Genomic DNA, 20,833 nt, shown 5'->3' with positions numbered 1-20,833 from the left:
AGGGGGGGCAAGCTCTCAAGAATCATTGATTTAACATTTTTCAACTTATAACTAAGGAAAATGAGATTCAGAGGGTAGAAAGGGGAATACCATTTGTTGAGTGCTAACTATGCCAAACGTGGTAAGTAGAGCTTTATAGTTGCCTAATTTTTTAAAATATATTTTATTGATTTTTTACAGAGAGGAAGGGAGAGGAATAGAGAGTCAGAAACATCGATGAGAGAGAAACGTCGATCAGCTGCCTCCTGCACACCCCCTACTGGGGATGTGCCTGCAACCAAGGTACATGCCCCCGACCGGAATCGAACCCGGAACCCTTCAGTCCGCAGGCCGACGCTCCATCCACTGAGCCAAACCGGTCAGGGCGTTGCCTAATGTAATCTCACAACTTCATGAGGTAGATACTATTAACCTAATTTTACAACCGAGGAAACAGGCATGGAGAGGCTAAATAACTTACCCAAAGTTGGTTCGGATCCAAGAACTCACATTCTTGGCCACTGCTTCCTCAGCAGCCCTATAGGAGGTGAGCAGAGGCCACCACTCACTCCTTTTGGGCTAAATGTCCTGTCTGGGCCTCACCTTCCTAATCCAGAAAATAAGCTGGGGTGGGTGCATTCAGTGATTGCCAAGACACTGAGAAGCTCCACATTGTACACAGTCTTCTGGCTATTTTCCTCCTCTGACCACCTTCTCTAAATGGGTTCCAACTGCAAAAGACTCGGTCTCTTCTTTTCAGAATACCCCTACATTTCTCTTTCCTTCTTCACTCCACTTTAGATTCCTAAAGCAAATAGAAGAGAGAGTCCCTTAGCCAAGAACCTCTCGACAATCCCAGTCCCAGAGATCTCTTAGAGAGATGCACCCCCTGCTCCCAGCTGCGCCCTCTCCTGTTCATTTTGCCTAACTGCCCAGGGCTGGGTTCTCCCCAGCACCACCATGCCCTGATAAAGATACAGTAGCCTCATAGAATAGTACTTAAAAACAAAATAGCAGTTCTTAAAGGTTTTTACTTACATTATCCTGTTTGGTCCTCACATCAAACCTGCCCGAAAGAACAATTGTCCCATTTTACAGAATGCTCAGAAACAACATGGTCCTGTAACAACCGTGGATGATGCTTGGGATGCTTCTCTGTGCATTGCTCCCACCTGCATACACTACATCTGCCCATGGATGCCCACTGGATTCCAGAATTGAGTGCAGTTTAATGTAAGACCTCAGGGTCCTTAGGTGAGAGGAAGGCAGCATGTGGGCATTGATTAGCTGTGAAATCAGCACCAGTTGTCTTAGAAGTTTAGAAAAGGAGGGGTTATGGAAGAGTAAAGAAAAACTGGATTCATGGATGGCAGGGCTGGGTTGCCGTAACCATTCCCAACACTATCCCCAGGAAAGTTCTGCACCCATATGCAATAGCCCCTGCAGTAGGTGATGGTGGCTGCAGGTGACGTGTTGTCTTAAATATGGAACCCTTCACTAACTTGCGTGTCATCCTTGCTCAGGGGCCATGCTAATCGTCTCTGTATCGTTCCACTTTCAGTATATGTGCTGCCCAAGCGAGCACGCAGGTGACATTTTTGAAGAGGTCATTGCACACACTTCACAGGCACAATAGGACTTCACCCCCTCTGATTCACTCCCCCTCTTTAAGGCTACTTTGAGATACTGTTTCAAATTGGAATCCAGCACTTACACTGAGGGGAGGATGCTGATATGTTCAGAAAATGCTTTAGGGACCTGGTTAACTTCACAAACCCACTGGCGTTCCTGAAGGTTGGCAACCTCTCTTAGCCTACATGGTTGAAGAGGAGCAAAGAGTGGGGAGAGGAGTGAGGGGAGGTTGCAACGCCATCAGAAAATGAGTTCAAGAATTACTCATGGCCCTCTGCCTACTCAGCTAAGGGTTCCTGGAAGAGTGAGCTGGTGGTGCATTTAGGCAAACTTTCCTGTGTAACCACTTCAGTCCACAGGAGGCAAACATTTCTTCTGGCATCCAGGTCCCAGCAGCCTCCGTCCCACCGAGGAGATTTTTTAAAAACCCCCAATATCATAACTACCGCCCTTCTCGCCATCCCCTGGCTGCAATACCTTGGCTCGGAAAACAGGACGGTCACCGGTCACGGAGGCTGGCGGTTAGACACACTCCGCACACCTTGCTTCCTTCTCTGCCTCGGCGGAAGCACCGCAATTAGACCCGGGAGTAGCCCGCCTGCCTGCGCCAAACCTCGCGCCACCCCCGCAGACACCTCGACTCTTGCCTCGCCGCCCCCGCTTCCTCCTGCTCTCGGCCTCCCCCTGGCTGGGGCAGCAGGGAGCCGCGCGGGGTGGCGCGGCGCGTGGGCGTGCTGCGGGGCGACCATGGCTGTAGACTGTTACCTCCGGTTCCCACAGTAACAATCGAAAGCCACGGTTGCCCTGGAGACGCGGGGGCGGGGCGCGCGGCAGCTCCAGTCAGGCTGACGTCAGGACCGAGGTGGGGGGGCGGCGGAGGACCCGGCGCTGGACCGCTACCGGGCGGCGCGATGCGCGTGTGGGCCGGCCGCCCCTCGCAGCCCCTGGGGACCGGGGAAGGGACCGCCCGATGGCCGAGCTCGCGCCGGATCAGCACCGCGGACAGCGGCCGCCCGAGCAGCCAGCTGGGGGCGGAGGACTCTAGGGACAGAGGGCCCCGGGTCCGCGGTCCTGGGGCGGGGCCAGGCGTCGGTGGCCGTGACTGGAGACTGTTACTCGGGGCGGCCGGGCAGTAAGCAGTCTGCAGCCAAGGTGCCGGCGCGCTGCCCGGGAGGGGGGGAGGGGAGTGCCTCTGTCGCCCGCAGCTGGGGGCGCTGCTGCTCTGCCTCCCCCGCGTCTCCCGCCTTTCTGGGCTCCCGTGCTAGCCGACAGGCACGCGGCCCTTGACGTCAAAGCCCTGTGACGTCAAAGACGTCCCTGTTGAAAGGCACTTCCGGAGGGGGGGTGGTCGGTGGGGTGGAGCGGGGCGGTCCTGCCGAGGCCCCACCCCCGCCCGGTCCTGAGAGAACAGCTCCTCGCGCGAAGGCAAGAGGCTGTCGATGTGCGTGTGGGCTGGCCGACGGGGCGCAGAGGGACGCGGGGGGCAGGCCCGACGGGTCGGATGGGGAGGGGGCGCCCCAGTGGGATGCAGGGCGGGGGTCCTGAGAGAGCCGCAGCGGGTGCCCAGCTCAGCCGGCGGGGGCGGCCAGGCTGAGTCACCGCGCTGCGGGGAGGGAAGGAGGGGTGCGTCTCCCGAGGCACCAGCATCTTCGCCCCACTTTCCTGGGGGGATGGCGCAGGAGCCCCAGGTAGGACCGCGGGCGCTCTGGGGCCCGTCCTCTGCTCGATGCTCCTCCGAAGCGGCTGCGTCCGCCTCCGGGCGCGGGCAGGTGCTGCACAGGGTTCTGCGTGCGCTCTGCCCGGGCTCCGCCAGCTGCGGGGGAACCCTCGCCCCCCGCCCCCTCCCCACCCCACCCCCACCCGCACCCCAAAGGGGCCCTCCCACCCACCCCCTGCCGGTCTCCTCCGGGCCCTCCGTCCGTGTCTGTCGCCCGTCGGTCGGTCGGCCCCGCTTACCTGTCCGGCTGCATCGCGCCCGCGCGCGCTCGCCTCCCGCAGCCCGGCTGGCGCGGCGGCTTTTATAGCCGCGCGTAGTACTCGTGCGGCGGCTCATTCATGCGGCCGGGCTCCTACACACTGACGTGCTGCCGACGTCAGCAGGGAATTTAGGAAATGGGAATTGGGGCTATTTATAGTGGCGAAGGGGGGGGGGGACCTAGGCGATGGGGAGAGCGCCCGGAAGCAGGAACAGGGAGGGGAGCCCGTGCTCCCCCCCCTACCGTCTACAAGGGGTTAACTTTCCGGAACTGCGGGCTGGGGGCCTGCGGGAGGTGGCGTGGGAGGGCAGCCGGGTCCCAAACTGGGACACCTGGGACACAGCCCCACCCCGCCCGGCCTTCCTGGTCCTCACCCGGCAGGCCCCACTCTCACACCTCGGGTCCTGGACCCAAGGGCTCGGTGACGTCACAAGATGTCCCCCGGCGGTGGCGGCATTATACTCCAGAGCCCCTGAGGTGTGGATCACTGGGGTGGGGGCAGGAGAGGAAGCTGGGCCCTCGGAGCAGCATCCAGAGCTGTGCTGTGCGGGAGAAGTGGGGAGCTCAGGGGTCTTGGAAGGCTTCCCAGGAGGAGGCTGGGCCTGGAGGGAATGCCCAGTGGGGGTCCAGGTACCAATGGGAGCTGGAGACCCCAGGCAAGGCAGGAAAATTGAGGACAGACAGGCACGAGGCCCTTGGACTCCCCAGAAATGAGCGGGGGATGGGGGGTCCTCTGTGGGGAAGTTGGGCAAAAGGTGTCAGGAGAAGGGGGGTGAGAGGGAGAGGAGCCTCAGCAAGTGGAGGGGGGCGTCAGTTTCAGAGCCTGGCACCCCGCAGGCCGAGTTTAGGACCCATCTGTGGAATAATGGGCATTGGCAGAGCTCCTATGAGCGGAAGAATGAGCGAAGGAGACCGGGGCTCAGCAGCTTGGCAGAGGGGGCTCTCAAAAGTGTGGCAGAGCAGAGCCCACTTCTGGGAGAAATTAGAGTTCCTGGAGGGCAGAATGGCAGGAAGGGGACATGCCCTGTGGGGCAGAGTTCCCCTGGGCAGGAGCAGGGAAATGAGTGATCCTGGCCCAACCTAACTCCTCAGTTGAGGAGGGCTCTACATGGGGGAGGGAATGTGTTCAGAGAGAGCAGCTGGATTGGGGTGGGGAGAGGGCAGGGCCAGGCCAGACGGAGGGCAGTTAGGCTGGGGGCAGTTCTGTAAGGCCCTCCATACAGATATAAGGGCAGCTTGAGGGTAGGGGCTGGGGCAGGAAGTTGACTTGGAAATCGGGTATCCGGCAAGAGTGTTAAAGAAAAACCAAGGAGCCTGCTGGCTTGGCTCAGTGGTTGAGAGAGAACCTATGACCCAGGAGGTCTCGGTTTGATTCCAGGTCAGGCCACATGCCCAAGCTATGGGCTTGACCCCCGGTGTGGGGCGTGCAGGAGGCAGCCAATCAACGATTCTCTCTCATTACTGGTTTCTCTCTCCCCCTCTCCTCTCCTTTCTGAAATAATAAAAATATATTTAAAAAACAAAAAGGGCCCTAGCTGGTTTGGCTCAATGGATAGAGCGCCGGCCTGCGGACTGAAAGGTCCCGGGTTCGATTCTGGCCAAGGGCACATGCCTGGGTTTCCGGCTTGATCCCCAGTGGGGGGCGTGCAGGAGGCAGCCAATCAGTGATTCTCTCTTACCATTGATGTTTCTATCTCTTTCTCCCTCTCCCTTCCTCTCTAAAATCAATAAAATATATTTTTAAGAAAAACAAGGACAGCGGGCACAGCAGGCACTGGGGTGGGTTCGCAGTGGACAGACTCCTCCCCTGCAGGAGGCACAGCGAGAAGGGCTCCTGGTGGCGCTAGGATCTGGCCCCTCCAAGAGGATAAGAGATTACAGCAGAGAAGGGGCCAGAGAGGTTCTCACACTCTGGGAATCTGGCCACCCTGAGTCCTTTTTCTGCTCCAGGCTTTGTCCCAGAGGTATCTTCTTCAGGAATGCCTTCCTGCCTGGGGAAGGAGCTCCTATTCATCCATCAGAGCCCAGCTCTAAGAACACTTCTGAGGAGCCCTCCCGCCTCTCCCCAGCTCTCCCTCTCAGCGGACAGCATGCCCCTCTGCCCGTAGAGGCTGGCAGCTTCGGAGCCCGCCGTGTTCATTCTCGGAACCTCACCGCTTCCCGAGTGAGGACACCACGGGGAGCCGGAGGAGAGGAACTGGGATAAGAATGACCCAGAACACGAGTGAACGCAGGGTGAGGGCGGACTCGGGATGCGGTGAGAGTGAGCAGGACCTGCAGAGACCCGTAGCCATCGCCTGGCGCGAGGCCATGAAGTCGCCTGCGGAGGAAAGGGAGCCTCCTGGGGGCTATGGAGCCCTTGGTGTTTGTCTGGGATCGAGAGTGGCCGCGCCCGCGCCCGCGCTCCCGCAATGAATGACTCAGCCACTACCTCTAGAGGGGACTTGGGGACTGAGAACCACACGGTGATGGTGGGGGCGGGGGGGCAGGGAGCGCGGCCGCATCCGCCCAGCAGCCCCGCGTGGTTGCTAAGCTCTCCAAGGCCTTGGAGAGAAGCGATCTGGGCGAACCTCACCGGTTACTATGGTAACTCTGCGCCCCAGCCTCTGGTGCGGCGGCTGAGGAAGGCGTACCCAATCAGAAGCTGCAGGGGTTCTCGGGAACCCACTCCCACCCCTCACGTGTGGGCGGGGGTTAGGAGGTGTGGGGAGGAGGCGGAGCGTGGGCCGCAACGAGATCTGGTGCCCGCTACCAGCCTGATGCAATGGCTGGGCAGCGCGGGAACACTTCCGGAGTAGCTCAGCCAGTGCCAGACACCAGTGCCGGATCCCCTCCCTCCCAGAAGGGGAGTCACCTGCAAGAACAGGGCCTTCACCTGGGGTGCAGGACTTTGCGGAGGGGGACCCCAGGCTGCAGGCCTTCTTGCCCCATTTCTCTCGTCAGTGGGTTGGAGACGAGGTCGTCCAATCGGGTTTCTCAGAACGACTCACTTGGGGAACCTGGGGGCTGGAGTCACTTCCGTAGGACCCTCAAGAGGCGTCCAGCCATTCCCAGTCGAACATCCTGAGGTCCTTCCAGAGACCAAGTTCTGGGCGAGCGGTTTGGGTAACCGCTCTGCCCAGATTCACGGAGGATCCTACGTGGCAGCCCCCGGAGTACCCCAAAGAGCCGAACTTGGCTCTCGGAAGGGGGCAAGTGTGTGTCTGTGTAAACATGCGCGCCCATTGGTGTCAAAATCTGGAGAGGATCTGGCTGCAAATGAGCTTATTCTGTGCATACCTAACCCATGTGTATGAGTGAGGGTGGGTGTGCTTGGGGTGGGTATAAATCAATGGTTCTCAACCTTCCTAACGCTGCGACCCTGTAATACAGTTCCTCATGTTGTGGTGACCCCCAACCATATAATTATTTTTGTTGCTACTTCATAACTGTAATTTTGCTACTGTTATGAATCGTCATGTAAATATCTGATATGCAGGGTGTATTTTCATTGTTACAAATTGAACATAATTAAAGCATAGTGATTCATCACAAAACAATATGTAATTATATATGTGTTTTCCGATGGTCTTAGGCGACCCACAGATTGAGAATCGCTGGTATAAATAGTCCCATCCAGGAATGTCTAAAGAGAGTTAACGGAGATCTTGTCTATCTTCTCCCCCCTTACGATTTCCGAAACTTCCCTTCCACCATCTACTGTCACCAGAGTTCCCTCTTTGAAAGCAGGACTTTTCGAATTGGGGCTATGTGAGAATCTGGAAATATGTACACGGAAGCGTTCAGCACAAGACCCCGGGATGTGTGTGGCTCTTATGTCCGGGACTTGGGTCCCCAGGTGGGCAATCTGGGAGGGTGATCTTTTCGAATAGCCCCCCTTCCCGGATCCAGCTGCGCATCTGCTAGCCCTCCAGCCCAGGTGCGCGGGAGGGAGGTCGTGGCTGTGCCGCGCAAAGCTCCGCGTTGCCGCGAGGTGGCGCCATAGTTGCAGCAGAGCCTCCTGGCCCGGGCCGCTCCAGATAAGAGTGTGCGGAAAGCGCGGCGGGGCTGAGACGCGACCAGGACGCGGGGAGGACGGACCAGCAGGACAGACCGACCGGGGGCCCGGCGGGCGGAGGGCAGCGCAGCGCAGCCACGTCCCCCCTGGATCCGCCGGCAGCCGGGCCCGGGGCTTCCGACATGCCCCCCAGGTGGGTCCTCGGGCTGGGGACCGGGAGGGACAGGGGACCAGGACAGTCCGGTCCTCGCGCTCTAGCCGCCTCGGGTGCATCCTCCGGTGCGAGCGTCCCAACGCGGCTGGCGTTCAGAACTTCGGGTGTCGCCCTTAGAGGGTTTAAGACCACCGGATCGCTGATCTGCTCCGGGTTCACGGCGGGGTCAGCAGCCGGGGCCGGCTCTGCCCGCACATGGGCTGGAGAGGCGAGGAAGGGGAGAGCTGGCGGGTGGGGCTGGCAGGGGCGCTGCCCTGGCACAGCTCGGCTCCTGGCAGCAGGGCGGGTGGGGCGCCGGCTAGGAGCTGCCACCGCCGCGGGGAGGGAAGTCTGGCGCGGTTGCAGGCGCAGGTAACGGGCCGTGAGGCCCTGCGGACCAGGCGGGGAACAGTGTCGGGCCGGCGAGCTGGCGGGCAGGGCAGCCCAGGGCTCGGTTCAGGCCCTGCCGCTGCCCGGCTGCTGAAATGGGGGGCGAGAGGAAAAGCTGGGAGTTGAGGGACTGGGGCTGGCGCGCCCCTCCCGGTCTGGCTGAAGTTGGGAAACTTTTTCCTAAGTTTGGGCGGCGGAGTTCCAGTGGAGAAGGGGCCGAGGGGAGCTGGGGAGGGAGGCGCCGGGCCGTGAACGCAGACCTAAGGCCGAGGCCGGGCCGGGACTCGGGTGGGGCGCAGGCCGGGGTCAGGGCCGCAGCCGGCTGTGCGCCGTGCCCGCCCGGGGCGCTGCCCCCTCCCTCCCCTGGGAGCTGCGTGGCTCCCCCTCCCCCCCACCTGCTTCCTGCCTCAGCCTCCTGCCCTGATATAACGCCCTCCCCGCGCCGGGACCCGGCCTTCGTGCTCTGCCCGCCACGGCAGCGGCTGCCTCCGCTCGCCGTGCGGTGCTGCAGCCGCCGACCGGGCCCCAACTAGGGCCTGACAGCCCCGGGCCAGGGCGGCACCACGGCGGCCCCAGCGCTCCCCTCCTCCGGATCACTTCCCCCAGCTGGGGCAACTTCTCCCGAGGCGGGAGGCGCTTTTCACTCGGCTCCCTCTGATCCCAGTTGGGCAAACTCCTCGGTCCTGAATGACTTTTCCTGAAGCGGACATTTTCCTCAAATCGGGTAATTGTCTCTGAAAGGGTCACTTCATCCCAACAGTTTTCCTCTTCGAAGCCCCCAGGACCCAGCTTGTGTACCCGGTGCCTCCGGGCAAGGGGGTGCAGGCCAGCCTGGCCTCCTCTCCACCAGCCACTCTTCTGCTCCTTCTGGTCCGGTCCAGGCGCCCACACTCGGAGGCTACTCATCCTCCACCAGTGCCCAGGCTGGTGCTCGATGCCTCTGCCCAGCTGAAGGGAAGGGGAAGTGGAGGGGAGAGGCGCTGGGCTGGGAACAGGCAGCGAGGGCTCCTGCGGCCCTGACCCGACTGGTGTGTATCCCCGCAGGAGATTGTGCTGGGCAGACGATGCTGGACACGATGGAGGCGCCCGGCCACTCGAGGCAGCTGCTGCTGCAGCTCAACAACCAGCGCACCAAGGGCTTCTTGTGCGACGTGATCATCGTGGTGCAGAACGCCCTCTTCCGCGCGCACAAGAACGTGCTGGCGGCCAGCAGCGCCTACCTCAAGTCCCTGGTGGTGCATGACAACCTGCTCAACCTGGACCATGACATGGTGAGCCCGGCCGTGTTCCGCCTGGTGCTGGACTTCATCTACACCGGCCGCCTGGCTGATGGCGCAGAGGCTGCAGCGTCGGCGGCAGTGGCTCCGGGGACCGAGCCGAGCCTGGGCGCTGTACTGGCCGCTGCCAGCTACCTGCAGATCCCCGACCTCGTGGCGCTGTGCAAGAAGCGCCTCAAACGCCACGGCAAGTACTGCCACCTGCGGGGCGGCGGCGGCGGCGGTGGCGGCTATGCACCGTACGGGCGGCCGGGCCGGGGCCTGCGGTCTGCCACGCCCGTCATCCAGGCTTGCTACTCGTCCCCAGCCGGGCCTCCGCCGCCGCCCAGCGCCGAGCCGCCGTCGGGCCCCGAGGCCGCAGTGAACACGCACTGCGCTGAGTTGTACGCCTCGGGCCCCGGCCCGGCCGCCGCACTCTGCGCTCCGGAGCGCCGCTGCTCTCCGCTCTGCGGCCTGGACCTGTCCAAGAAAAGCCCGCCGAGCTCCGTGCCTCCCGAGAGGCCTCCGGGCGAGCGCGAGCTGCCTCCGCGCCCAGACAGCCCTCCCAGCGCCGGCCCCGCAGCCTACAAGGAGCCGCCGCTCATCCTGCCGCCGCTGCCGCCACTGCCCTTCCAGAAGCTGGAGGAGGTCATACAGCCTCCGGACCCGTTCCGTGTCGGCAGCGCCAGTCCGGGACCCGAGCCCCCCGGCCGCCCTGACGGGCCCAGCCTCCTCTACCGCTGGATGAAGCACGAGCCAGGCCTGGGTAGCTACGGCGATGAGCTGGGCCGGGATCGCGGCTCCCCGGGCGAGCGCTGCGAGGAGCGCGGCGGGGACCCGGCCACCTCGCCCGGGGGGCCTCCGCTTGGTCTGGCGCCGCCGCCGCGCTACCCGGGCAGCCTGGACGGGCCCGGCGCAGGTGGCGACGGCGACGACTACAAAAGCAGCAGCGAGGAGACTGGCAGCAGCGAGGACCCCAGCCCGCCCGGCGGCCACCTCGAGGGCTACCCATGTCCCCACCTGGCTTATGGCGAGCCTGAGAGCTTCGGCGACAACCTGTACGTGTGCATCCCGTGCGGCAAGGGCTTTCCCAGCTCTGAGCAGCTGAATGCGCATGTGGAGGCGCACGTGGAGGAGGAGGAGGCACTATATGGCAGGGCCGAGGCGGCTGAGGTAGCGGCGGGAGCCGCCGGCCTCGGGCCCCCTTTTGGAGGCGGTGGGGACAAGGTCGGGGGTGCTCCCGGCGGACTGGGCGAACTGCTGCGGCCCTACCGCTGCGCGTCGTGCGACAAAAGCTACAAGGACCCGGCCACACTGCGGCAGCACGAGAAGACGCACTGGCTTACCCGGCCCTATCCATGCACCATCTGCGGGAAGAAGTTCACGCAGCGCGGGACCATGACGCGCCACATGCGCAGCCACCTGGGCCTCAAACCCTTTGCGTGCGACGCGTGCGGCATGCGCTTCACGCGCCAATACCGCCTCACCGAGCACATGCGCATACACTCGGGCGAGAAGCCCTACGAGTGCCAGGTGTGCGGCGGCAAGTTCGCCCAGCAACGCAACCTCATCAGCCACATGAAGATGCACGCCGTGGGTGGCGCAGCTGGCGCAGCTGGGGCGCTGGCGGGGCTCGGGGGGCTGCCCGGCGTCCCTGGCCCGGATGGCAAAGGCAAACTCGACTTCCCCGAGGGCGTCTTTGCTGTGGCCCGCCTCACAGCTGAACAGCTAAGCCTGAAGCAGCAGGACAAGGCGGCCGCGGCCGAGCTGCTGGCGCAGACCACGCACTTCCTGCACGACCCCAAGGTGGCGCTCGAGAGCCTCTACCCGCTGGCTAAGTTCACCGCGGAGCTGGGCCTCAGCCCGGACAAGGCGGCCGAGGTGCTGAGCCAGGGAGCACACCTGGCTGCGGGGCCCGACGGCCGGACCATCGACCGTTTCTCCCCCACCTAGGGCGCCCCTTGCCGGCCCGCCTGGTCGCTGCCGCGTGGCCCCGGCCCGCGCTCCCAGGGAGCGGCGCGGCGGCAGCGAGCAGGCAAACCTCGCCGGGACAACCATAGTAGCAGCGGCAGCGTCACCGCAGTGGCGGCGGCCCCACCTCCGCGGCCTCACCTGGCCTCACTGCTTTGTGCCTTAGCCCGGGGATGGGGGTGGGTTGGGGGAAGGGAGATTTATATTTTTGATATCAGCTTTGACCAAAGGAGACCCCCGGCCCTTCTCCGCCTCTTCCTGTGGTTCGTTGGCCCCCTCCCCCGGCTCCGTGCTGCTCTTGGGGGTAGGGGTGTCACTGTTGGGGCGCTCCCAGGCCTACCTCCGGCCCTTGCGACCACACCCATTCTCACTGTGAATCTCCCCGCTGGGGTCGGAGCGTCGGGCAGGGTTAGGGAGCTGGGAGGGGACTGAGCCGGCCGGAGGGCCCCCTGCCCCCCGCTCCCGCCCGCCCCGGGACTGATAATGTGAAGTTCCTCATTTTGCACAAGCGGCACTATCCCCAGGGCCAATCCTCCCCTCCCTCTGAAGTCTGAGGGCTGAGACAGCCCGGTCTACCCGGTCTCCCACTCCTGCGGTGTCCTCTCCCCCTTCCCCGAGGCCCCGGACCATATTTATTGCATGCGCCCCGGGCAGCCCCATCCCCGAGCCCAGGCAGGGCTGGGCTGGAACGTGGTCTCTTTAGCTCCCTCCTCCTCTTTTGTATATTTTCTACCTTGTACACAGGCTCTTCCAGAGCCGCTTCCATTTTCTATACTCGAACCAGAAAGCAATAAAGCAGTAACCAAGGACCCTGGACCCTGCAGCTCTCTTCTGCCTTGCACTAGGACCTGGTGCCAGCACCAAGGGGGGTGGAGGGACCAGACACAGGGGCAGAGCCTCGGACCTTCCTCCCTCCCCAGTCCCAGAGACAGATCAGCAAGAGGTCAGGTATATCTCATAACTAAAAATTTATTAAGGAAACAAAACCAGTGCTGCAAATAGGACAGAAAGGAGAGCTGGGTCTCCCACCCACCCAGTCATTAGCCTTCATCCAGGGCAGAGGATCGCAAAGGAGGCTGGGGACATTGTACCCAAAGAACCTGGTTTTCTGAGGCCCTGGGAAACTTATACCCCCAAACCATTGGCTGTGGCTCCCCTGTACAGTCCGTCCTCCTTCTGGCATACTCTCGGGCCTCGGGAGGGCACAGCCAAGCTCCCATCCTCTGGGCAGGCTACATATAGTTAGGGGTTCTAAGGGATACCCCCACTGGTCCCATCAAAACTTAATCCTGGCTTCTCGTCAAAACCCTGTCTTCCCCGCACCTCTGTTCCTGGGTTGAGAAAATGAATACCCAGTGCAGTAGGAAGCCTCCTGAGTGAGGCTTTGAACACAGGTGCTAACTAAAGAGGCAACAAAAAACTCAAAGGCCCTGTGTCAAGCTCTTCTAGGGAAAGCTAGAAATCGGGTGCAAACTCCAGGCTAGGCAATGCTCTCTTCCAGGCACGAGCCTGGAAGATTCTCGTAGCACAGGGGCCTGGGAAAGAAGGTTGGGGAAAGGGGAGCTTAATTAGGTTCCTGGTACAGGTACTGAAGGAAGAGGGAGATTCAGAGTGAGAACACCCATGGCAAGGAACTGAGGTGAGATTGAGGGGACCAGGAAGGTGAGAGGGATCAACTAGAAAGAGGAGGGGGGGGGTGGGCTGATGCAGGGGGGAGAGAAGGACAAGAGAGAGGAGGGGAGAAATGAGAAAAATCAGGAAATTTTGTCCAGTGGGAACTAGAGCAAAAGGAAGGCCAAGGGGAGAGGAAGCAGGCAAAGGCCACCCAGGAAGCATGGGCCTGAGACCAGATGTCCCTTTCCTCTAGACTCCTGACCATCCACGGGGAAGAGGGCAAAGGAAATGGACCCAGATTGATAAGGGCAGGAAGAGCAGCAGGATGGGGGGAGGGGGGGCGTTTGGGGCAGAAGAAGTGGGGATCTAGGGCTGCTGTATGGAACATGGTGTCCACAGCCTAACTTAGGTCCATGTGGGAACCCAGGCCTTGAGGGAAAGACACCCCCTGGGCACTCTCTTCATGGCGTGGCCAAGCCCCTTGGACACGTTCAGCACAGGGGTTCTGATGGAGATTAAAGGGACCCGTGACTTCACCTGCATCTGATGGAAATTCTAACCTCCTTAACCCATCTCCACTTGAGAAAGTGGCTGACTCCCGAGGCTGAGAAAGCCTTCCCCAGCCCTTTAAGTAGGGGAGGGAGAAAGACTGAGAGCATGGGCAGCCTATCTAGCTCGCCCACCCGCTGTCACTGCAGCCAGCCACCTCCCTACTCAATCTTGACAGCCCAGGAGGGTCCCAGCAGCTTCCGCCCAACCCTTGGGAGGGGCTCTGTGAGGAGCAGCTCCCCCACAGCACGGCCACGGTGTGGGTTGGAAGAGGATGGTTTATTGTCTGGGTGGTTTGGTGGCTCAGGCATGTGGGCATCTTCCGTGCTACACTGGGCACCTGGTGGCCTCTCAGGAGCGGTTCCATGGGGGGGGGCCCCAGCGTGGCCCCCTCAGCCCACCTGGGCCCACGCGAGGAAGGCCGGGATGTCCCGCACAGGCACGTTCCTCGTCAGCGCCTTCACACGCAGGTTCCGGTCATCGGTCAGCAGCACCACCTCCCGCAGCAGCCGGATGGGCTCCTCTGTTGGCACAAGAGGGCAGAGAGCCTCAGAGAGGACACTGCCAGCCTCTCCTCTCTCTGGAGGGGAGCATGGTCCTGGGGGGAGGGGTGCATGAAGGCCAGGCATTTCTTGGCCCCTTCCACAAATCCTTTCCCTCAGGCAGATGATCAGCTGAGGACGCCCCTCCCCTGCTGGCTTCGGGAGGGCCATGCGGAGAGGCTGGCCTCCTGCTTTGGACCCCTGCCTCCTGCACAGGACTGTGCTGCCTTGTGTCTTGAGAGCTGCCCAAACCACTGGCCTCCACACAGCCCCTCCCAGCACTCTGAACCGAGGGAGCAGAAGCAGCCCCTTTCCTCCCACTCCTACTGCATGGCTGGTCCTGGACTCAGAACACTTGTCTTCTACACATCCTCTCCCTCCAAGGCCAGCAGGTCTTAATACCCTGTTAAGACGTAGAAAACAGTATCCAGGCCTCCCAGATGTGAGGAGAGGGGTTAGCTCAAGGGAGCTCTGAGGGAAGGGCAAAGAGGTCCTTGGCAAAGTCATACGAAGGAGGTCCTGAGGCTACAGTCAAATGATTTCCTCTATTAAATAAAAACAAGCCATGGTGAAGAGCACAGAAGAGGGAAAACGAAAAGGTAAAGCCAGGCTCATCCTCCCAGTTCTCTCCCTTCCTGTGTCCCTGCCTTGCTCCCGGGTAGACCTCTGTATGCTTCCAGATTTCTTTATGCACATTTACAAGGGTATATATATATATTTGTTATATAAGCTTCCCCCCACAACTTGACAATCATACTAGCCTTACTTACTTTATTCAAATTTTATACATTTTAAAGATCTTTCTATACGGACACAAATGGCCTCCATTCTTGTTAGAGGACTTTTAGCAGGAAGTCGTCCACCATCTCTCTTCCCCTAATTCCCTAACCCTTTAATGTACTGGGGAGAACTTAAACTGGGGCCAAGTACTCACACAGTGACACCCCCACCCCTGGCAAGGCCCCTCAGGTGGCAAGTCCACTCCTCAGTCCCAGGCTGGGTGCTTCCAGACGGAGGCCGGCAGACAGGGAGGCACAGGGAACATCCTGCGGGGCTGACTGACTGCGGGTGCTGGCCGGGCTGGGGGATTGCAAACGTCCATGTTGGACCTGAGCAGTTTCAGGCTTTCCAGCTCCAAGCAGGGAGGCTGAGAACTGGCTGTCAGCCTTGGGAGCAGTTGGGGGGAAGGAGGAGGGAGAGGCACTTGAGGCTGATGGTGGAGAGAGAAGGGGAGAAGTGAAAGGAGGGTGTGATGGGAGGTGAGGGGCTGTGGTGGGCGAGAGGGAGAGGAAGGTGGCCATGGGTAAAGGGGATGCTCTGAGACCACTCAACTGTCTGGGTCTGACCCTCTGGGGTGTGTGAGTGCAGGGTGGGGTGGGGTGGTATCTTGTGCGGTGCTGTGTGGGACTCCCAGCTGGCTGCCCGAGTCTGTCTGCAGCCCCGCCATTCCTGCCCTGGGACTCAGACCAGGAGAGCCCCAGGCTTTAGGTCAGCCAACCGAGGCCCAGCGTTGCTGGCAGGGGTCTTCAGGGGTTTCTGTGGATACTTTGAGACATTTTTAACAATAAACATCCTCTGTTTTGACACTGGTAACTTCACTTTGTTAGAAACCAGAGGCAGTCATCTTGTCAGGCCCCATCCGCCATAATCCACATGATTTTAAAATTCAACATCGTTTACATATAAACATTTGGTGACAGTTTCTCTGTGAATCTGACAAGTTAATCTGCTAAGAATTCACACTGACAAATAGGGTTTGATTACACCAGCCGTTGCTGATGTAATTCTGATAGGGGTGGACCTCAGGATGGCAGTGGGTTCCTGTAGGCTGTTTAGGGTGAAGTGGGGGTGGGGGGTGGGGAGACTAGTATGGCCAAAGCCAAAATGTGTCTCTGCTAAGAACGAAACAGCTCTGAGGCTGGGTGGGGCCGCAGCAGTATCTGTCCCATACTTCCCAACAAGGCCTTCTGCACGCCCGCCTACCTCGCCCAGAAGGTGCCCCTCTAGGAAGCTGCCTGGGAGCAGAGCTCAGGTTCCCGTTTGACTTAGTCTGGACTCCTTTTTACCCTTGAATGTTCCAAATCTGGTACTAAGGGACAGTAGGTGCAAGCCCTGTGGCAGGATCTGTCTGAAGAAGAGCAGTGTGGACTCATTATCAACCCCTGGTACAGAGGCCGAGGCAGGAGTGAAGGCTGCACTAACGTGGGTGGGAGGAGCAGTAGGAAAGAAGTCAGCCCCCAGACCAGCCTGGAAGCCACGGTTAAGAAAATGAGCAGAGGTGGGTGACGACTAAAAGACGATGACAAGAGACTACATATACAAATGGTGAGAATTATCAGCTCTGCAGATGACACTGAGCTATTCCTTCCAAAAGAAATGTCAGATTCCCGGGAGTCAGGAGCAGAAAAACCTGAGTTTCACTGACTCCAAGGGGCTGTACAAGAAGTTCCGGGTTGAGTGAGGAGCTCAAGCTCTCGCCCCCAACTCCAGCCAGCCTGCGAAGCACTGCAGCTTACCGCCGTAGGGAGAGAAGAAAAAACCCACTACTCACTGGGGAAGCACCTCCGCCCACGCCTGGCATAGGGCAGACATCAGGGATGAACTAAGAGGATGAGCATGGCCCAGAGCAGGGACCACTGGGGACTGTCCTCACAGAGCAGAGGGCTGGGCTCAGGAGACTGTGGCCAGAATAAGCTACACTGAATCATAGAGACATTCTTGCTGTCAGAGAACTCACTGAGGACCCAAGAAAGGAAATGGATGCACGCCGAGTGGGAAAGCTCACTGCCTGGGGCTGGCTTCCTGGGCTAGGCCCATTTCTGCTTGGCCCACCTGACATCTCCTAGGGGTGGGGGAACCACGACAGGAGGGTCTGACTGCCAGGAGGGCAGGGAACTAAGCTTGCCTCAGCAATGACCCCCCATTTTTTCAAACTCTCCAAAGCCAAGGATGGCAGGACAAGGTAAAGCCGGGGATGGGTGATCTTGAGGCAGAGGCAAAGCTGTACCTTTGTTGGTGGGCATGAAGTCCTTCGCCTTGTCTTTGCAGTAGTGAAGGCAGCAGGAGAGGATCAGGTCATCGTTGTTACCCTGGAGGAAGACAGTGTGAGGAGTGCTACTGGGCAGGAGGGGGCGCTAGGCAGAGAAGGCACAGATATACTCTGCCTCTGGGGTGCTGGGGAGGGTCACCTCCCAGAGCCCCTCCCATCCATGCCCTGGTGGGTCCAACTGTGCCAACAGTGATCTATAAGACACGAATTCCCATTCCTGGGCCTCAACGGTGGCTGCCCCTCAGCTGCCCAGGTTGACTGACCTTCCTTTAGTCCCCTGCTCCTGGGGACCCTGATCTGAAGGCTGGCTATCTCCCTTTCTGCCAGGGGTCTTACCAGCTGGCCAGTGATGTCCTCACTGCGGAAGGCGATGGATTCGAGTTCGTTGCCACGGCTGGTTAGGGCCCGCAGGCAAGAGTCCCGACTCTCAAATCGCCGCTCAAGGAACTCGATGGACTTCCGGGCCTTTTCCTGCACCACACGGGCATAGCCCCCAGCCCGGTGATCTGTCTCCTGACCCTTGGCCAGGCCATCCAGCTCATTGATCACTGAGGAGATATAGTTCCACAAGGCATCTGCCTCAGCAATCAGCAATTATGTCTATCTTTACCCTAGGCCTCGCTTTCCCAGCCAGCCCCTCCCAGACCACAGAATCCATCCTGCCCCACAGGAGTCTTCCAGGGAAAGTAGAGGACCTTGGGGGGCAAGAAGCATCCCAGACTTTCCACAGTGCTCTCTCCTCTTTCTGCCTCTTCCTCCAGGCCCTGAGCTTCTCCTGGGAGGAACTGACAGGGATTTTCTGGAGCTGCTGAATTCAGAGGAAGAAACCTGGCCCCTCTATTGCATTCCTTAGTTATAGGATCAAACTGAAAGGATCCCTCAGGAGAGGTAAGGGTATGGAGCAGCTTAAAGGGAAAGAGGCACTCTCCCTCATCCACTTGGGCCCCCAACCACAGCAGTTCAAGAGGGGGCAAAGTTCTGTGCCCCATGCCCCAGCAGAGGGCAGGGAGGTTACCAAGTAGAACTCCGTAGTCATGGCCCCACTTGCAAGAGCCCTGGTATTCCCCCAAACCATGCCCTTGGCACATTCACCTCCTCTGATGCTGCACGTGTGTGTGCGTGCGTGTGTGTGTGTGTGTGTGTGCGCGCGCGCGTGTGCCTGTCTGCCTGCCTGCCTATGTGTCTGGGACACGGCTTCATTTTCTGGTGAAGATTCTTTCCAAAATTCCAGCCAAAAGCCTGAGGTCAAGTGGGAAATATGCACTCCTTGGGGGCTCTGGGAGAGTTTGGGGTCTGAGGCCTCTCCTCGGTGCAATGATTCATGGCTTGGGGAATCAGCATGAGCATGCTGTTCCATGGTGAGCCTGGCACTCACTGTCTGGGTATTCAGAGACACTTTCTGGAAAAGGCCCATGTGGGAACACACACACACACACGATGACCATGCTTTCAGCAACCTGAGGCTACAGTGTCCACACAATGTATGGCTGAGGTTGGGGAATAGTGGTGGATGGGTATACGGTACAGCAAACAGAACATCAAACACAAAAAACTGGTATTCCATCCCAAAATCTGCTTTCCTGCTTCCAAACTAAACAGGCTTCAAAGGGGAAGCTTGTTTGTGCTTCTGCACCAGGCGGGGCTTCTCGATGCTGGGGTCAGGCCTAAGGAGCATGGAGCAGGTTAAAGAGCACAAGAAACAAGCAGGGAAGGCTGTTGGCTTAACCCTTTGTGCTCTGGACATGGGGCAGGAGTCTACTGAGGGAGCCTCATTAAACAGGAGCGCCCTATACAGCCCCTGAGAGTCCAAGGTTCAAAGAGGCTGGTCTGGACTGTTTTAACAGAGTTGTCATTTCCCAACGCCCCTGGGGGCCATCTATTTATTCAGCCTGTATCCTCTGGGTTTTCGCATGTATTTGCTCCCTATCCACCAAATCTGGCTTTCTCCACAGAACCATAAGCTTCTCCAAACCAAGGGCTGTGGCCTGCCATTCACTGGAGCACCAGAGAATAAGGAGACCATGTACATAATAGGGGCCCAATCCATGCTGGTGAACTAAAACCCTGTAGCCTGGGATGGTGCCTGAGGCTCCTTCTAAGTCTGAGGCTCCTGAGGTGCCAACTCTCTCAGCCACACCATTTCCTGACCATCTAGCAAAAAGGTGCCCAACTCACTTTCTTCCCCCTGAACATCTGGAGGAAAGCACAGAGATGCATTATCCTGAAAGCTTTCCCACCCAGGACCCAGCGAGGGAAGAGGGGAGTTGGAACAACAGGATGGTCTTGTTGCTCTGCCTGCTGAAGAACAGAAATCCTTTCCTTAGGTCTAAGAGCCTGGGTTTAAGAGGTTCTGGCCAGGCCACATGGGGAGGGGGAAGGAAGACAGGGAGGGTGGAGGCGGGACGCGGGCTGCTTCAGTGCCAACATTCTCAGGTGGTGCTAACGTGTTTCCCACAACCCCCCAGGGTTCTACAGCCTCTGCAGGGGCGGATGTTTCCTGCCCTTTGTTTCCACCCTCATCTGGCACTAAGACACTTGGGACTGGGAGGGAAGGCCCAATGGAACATCTTGGCATGGATGTCAGAGGTGGCTTGGCAGGCTGACTGCCAGTCTGGTGGCTTTTCCAGAGGACAGGGATCCCAAACTTGCTCCAAGTGGCTGCTGAGAAGGGGACATTAAAAACCCTGGGCTTCCCAATCCTCTCTCAGACCCTCTTCCTCCACAGCAGAGCCCTCAGCTACATTAGCTGTATCAGTTAGATTAGACAGGAGCCCAGAGCCCAAAGCCCATCTTGGGCCTGACCTACCACAGAGCTCCAAGAACTAAGGGTGCCTAGACAGTCTCCTGGAGACAGCCCAGCTGGGCTCATCTGGCCTGAGGATGGAAGCGAGCTAGCTGGGTTCTGAGATGCTGACCCTGCACCAGCACCAATGACCAGACAGTGGTAAGGGCCCAAGTGGCAGGAATCCACAGGCATGAGCCAAGGGCTTGCTCTGGAGGGTTTCTGTCGGCCTGGCCTTAGGGTGACATTGGCCAGAAGAATGCTACCTCGAACCAACAGAATGATCATGAAAAGCTACAAGACAATCAGACCAAAGGCATCTAACCACTTCAAAATCCTCCCAGCCTCCCTGCCAGACCACCCAGCAGCACTGCCGTTATCTGCCAGGGCTGAGTGTTTACCAATAACGGGAACCAGCTTTGCTGTTTTACTGCAAGCTTTATAAGGATAAAAACAAGGGCTGGGCTCATGCAGCCTCTGGTTGCTGGGACACAGGAGTACATTTGCTCAAGCAGTTTAAGCCATGGATCAGCCATAATAATTTGAACTGCTTTGATTATTAAACAATTTTCCTTGCCCCACACATTCCCTACTTCTCCGCAAATCCTGCCTTACACACACGGCAGGGCTCTGCCTGCCTGGCCCCTGGGCGGGGGACATGTGTGTAGAGGGGGCTGCTGTGCACGTGCAGGGCTGCTCTAGCCTGACTCACCGATGAGGGGCACCACCAGGATGTACTTCCTGCTCTCCAGAAGCCGTGCCAGACTGGCCAGGTGGTCAATGAAGCCGTTGGTGTCTGGTACGAGGAACAAGGGTCTGATCTCGAGCTCCATCTGCCTCATCTGACTGTGGTCCTCCAGGACAGCCTACAGGGACACAGAATGGTGAGTGAGCCAAAGAGTG

At 59.4% G+C, this 20,833-nt stretch overlaps 2 protein-coding genes and 1 long non-coding RNA gene across 5 annotated transcripts in view; 1 reads left to right on the top strand and 2 right to left on the bottom strand.

Annotated features, from left to right (window-relative positions):
- Nucleotides 1-158: 158 nt before the first annotated feature.
- Nucleotides 159-3,588, bottom strand: LOC308532980. Of its 2 annotated transcripts, XR_013997017.1 has the most exons (4): nucleotides 3,568-3,588; nucleotides 2,089-2,165; nucleotides 1,018-1,045; nucleotides 159-784 (listed from the first exon to the last, which is right to left on the bottom strand). It is a non-coding gene; the product is annotated as an uncharacterized lncRNA (long non-coding RNA). The 2 variants fall into 2 exon arrangements; XR_013997018.1 differs by lacking the exons at nucleotides 2,089-2,165; nucleotides 3,568-3,588 and adding an exon at nucleotides 1,694-1,779.
- A 3,919-nt stretch (nucleotides 3,589-7,507) lies between these two features.
- Nucleotides 7,508-12,201, top strand: HIC1 (HIC ZBTB transcriptional repressor 1; the record flags this gene model as incomplete). 2 transcript variants are annotated; one of them, XM_081110487.1, is made up of 2 exons in its annotated part: nucleotides 7,508-7,777; nucleotides 9,212-12,201. In XM_081110487.1, the coding sequence occupies one exon, from the start codon at nucleotides 9,232-9,234 to the stop codon at nucleotides 11,374-11,376; it is 2,145 nt and encodes a 714-aa protein (XP_080966613.1). In that variant the 3' UTR covers nucleotides 11,377-12,201. The 2 variants fall into 2 exon arrangements, with proteins under 2 accessions (XP_080966613.1, XP_080966612.1); XM_081110486.1 differs by lacking the exon at nucleotides 7,508-7,777 and adding an exon at nucleotides 8,855-8,891.
- A 142-nt stretch (nucleotides 12,202-12,343) lies between these two features.
- Nucleotides 12,344-20,833, bottom strand: part of SMG6 (SMG6 nonsense mediated mRNA decay factor) — a 214,777-nt gene continuing 206,287 nt past the window's right edge. The window contains exons 16-19 of the mRNA XM_081109365.1: nucleotides 20,643-20,796; nucleotides 17,485-17,696; nucleotides 17,107-17,188; nucleotides 12,344-14,080 (exon numbers count right to left, since the gene is read on the bottom strand). Of these exons, the coding sequence (XP_080965491.1) occupies nucleotides 13,950-14,080; nucleotides 17,107-17,188; nucleotides 17,485-17,696; nucleotides 20,643-20,796 (579 nt within the window). The 3' untranslated portion in view covers nucleotides 12,344-13,949. The remainder of the gene's footprint in view (nucleotides 14,081-17,106; nucleotides 17,189-17,484; nucleotides 17,697-20,642; nucleotides 20,797-20,833) is intronic.

Source organism: Myotis nattereri (genome assembly GCF_964212035.1).
Source record: "Myotis nattereri genome assembly, chromosome: 16".
In the NCBI taxonomy this organism is placed as follows: domain Eukaryota; kingdom Metazoa; phylum Chordata; class Mammalia; order Chiroptera; family Vespertilionidae; genus Myotis; species Myotis nattereri.
This window is presented reverse-complemented; position numbering and strand designations above follow the sequence as displayed.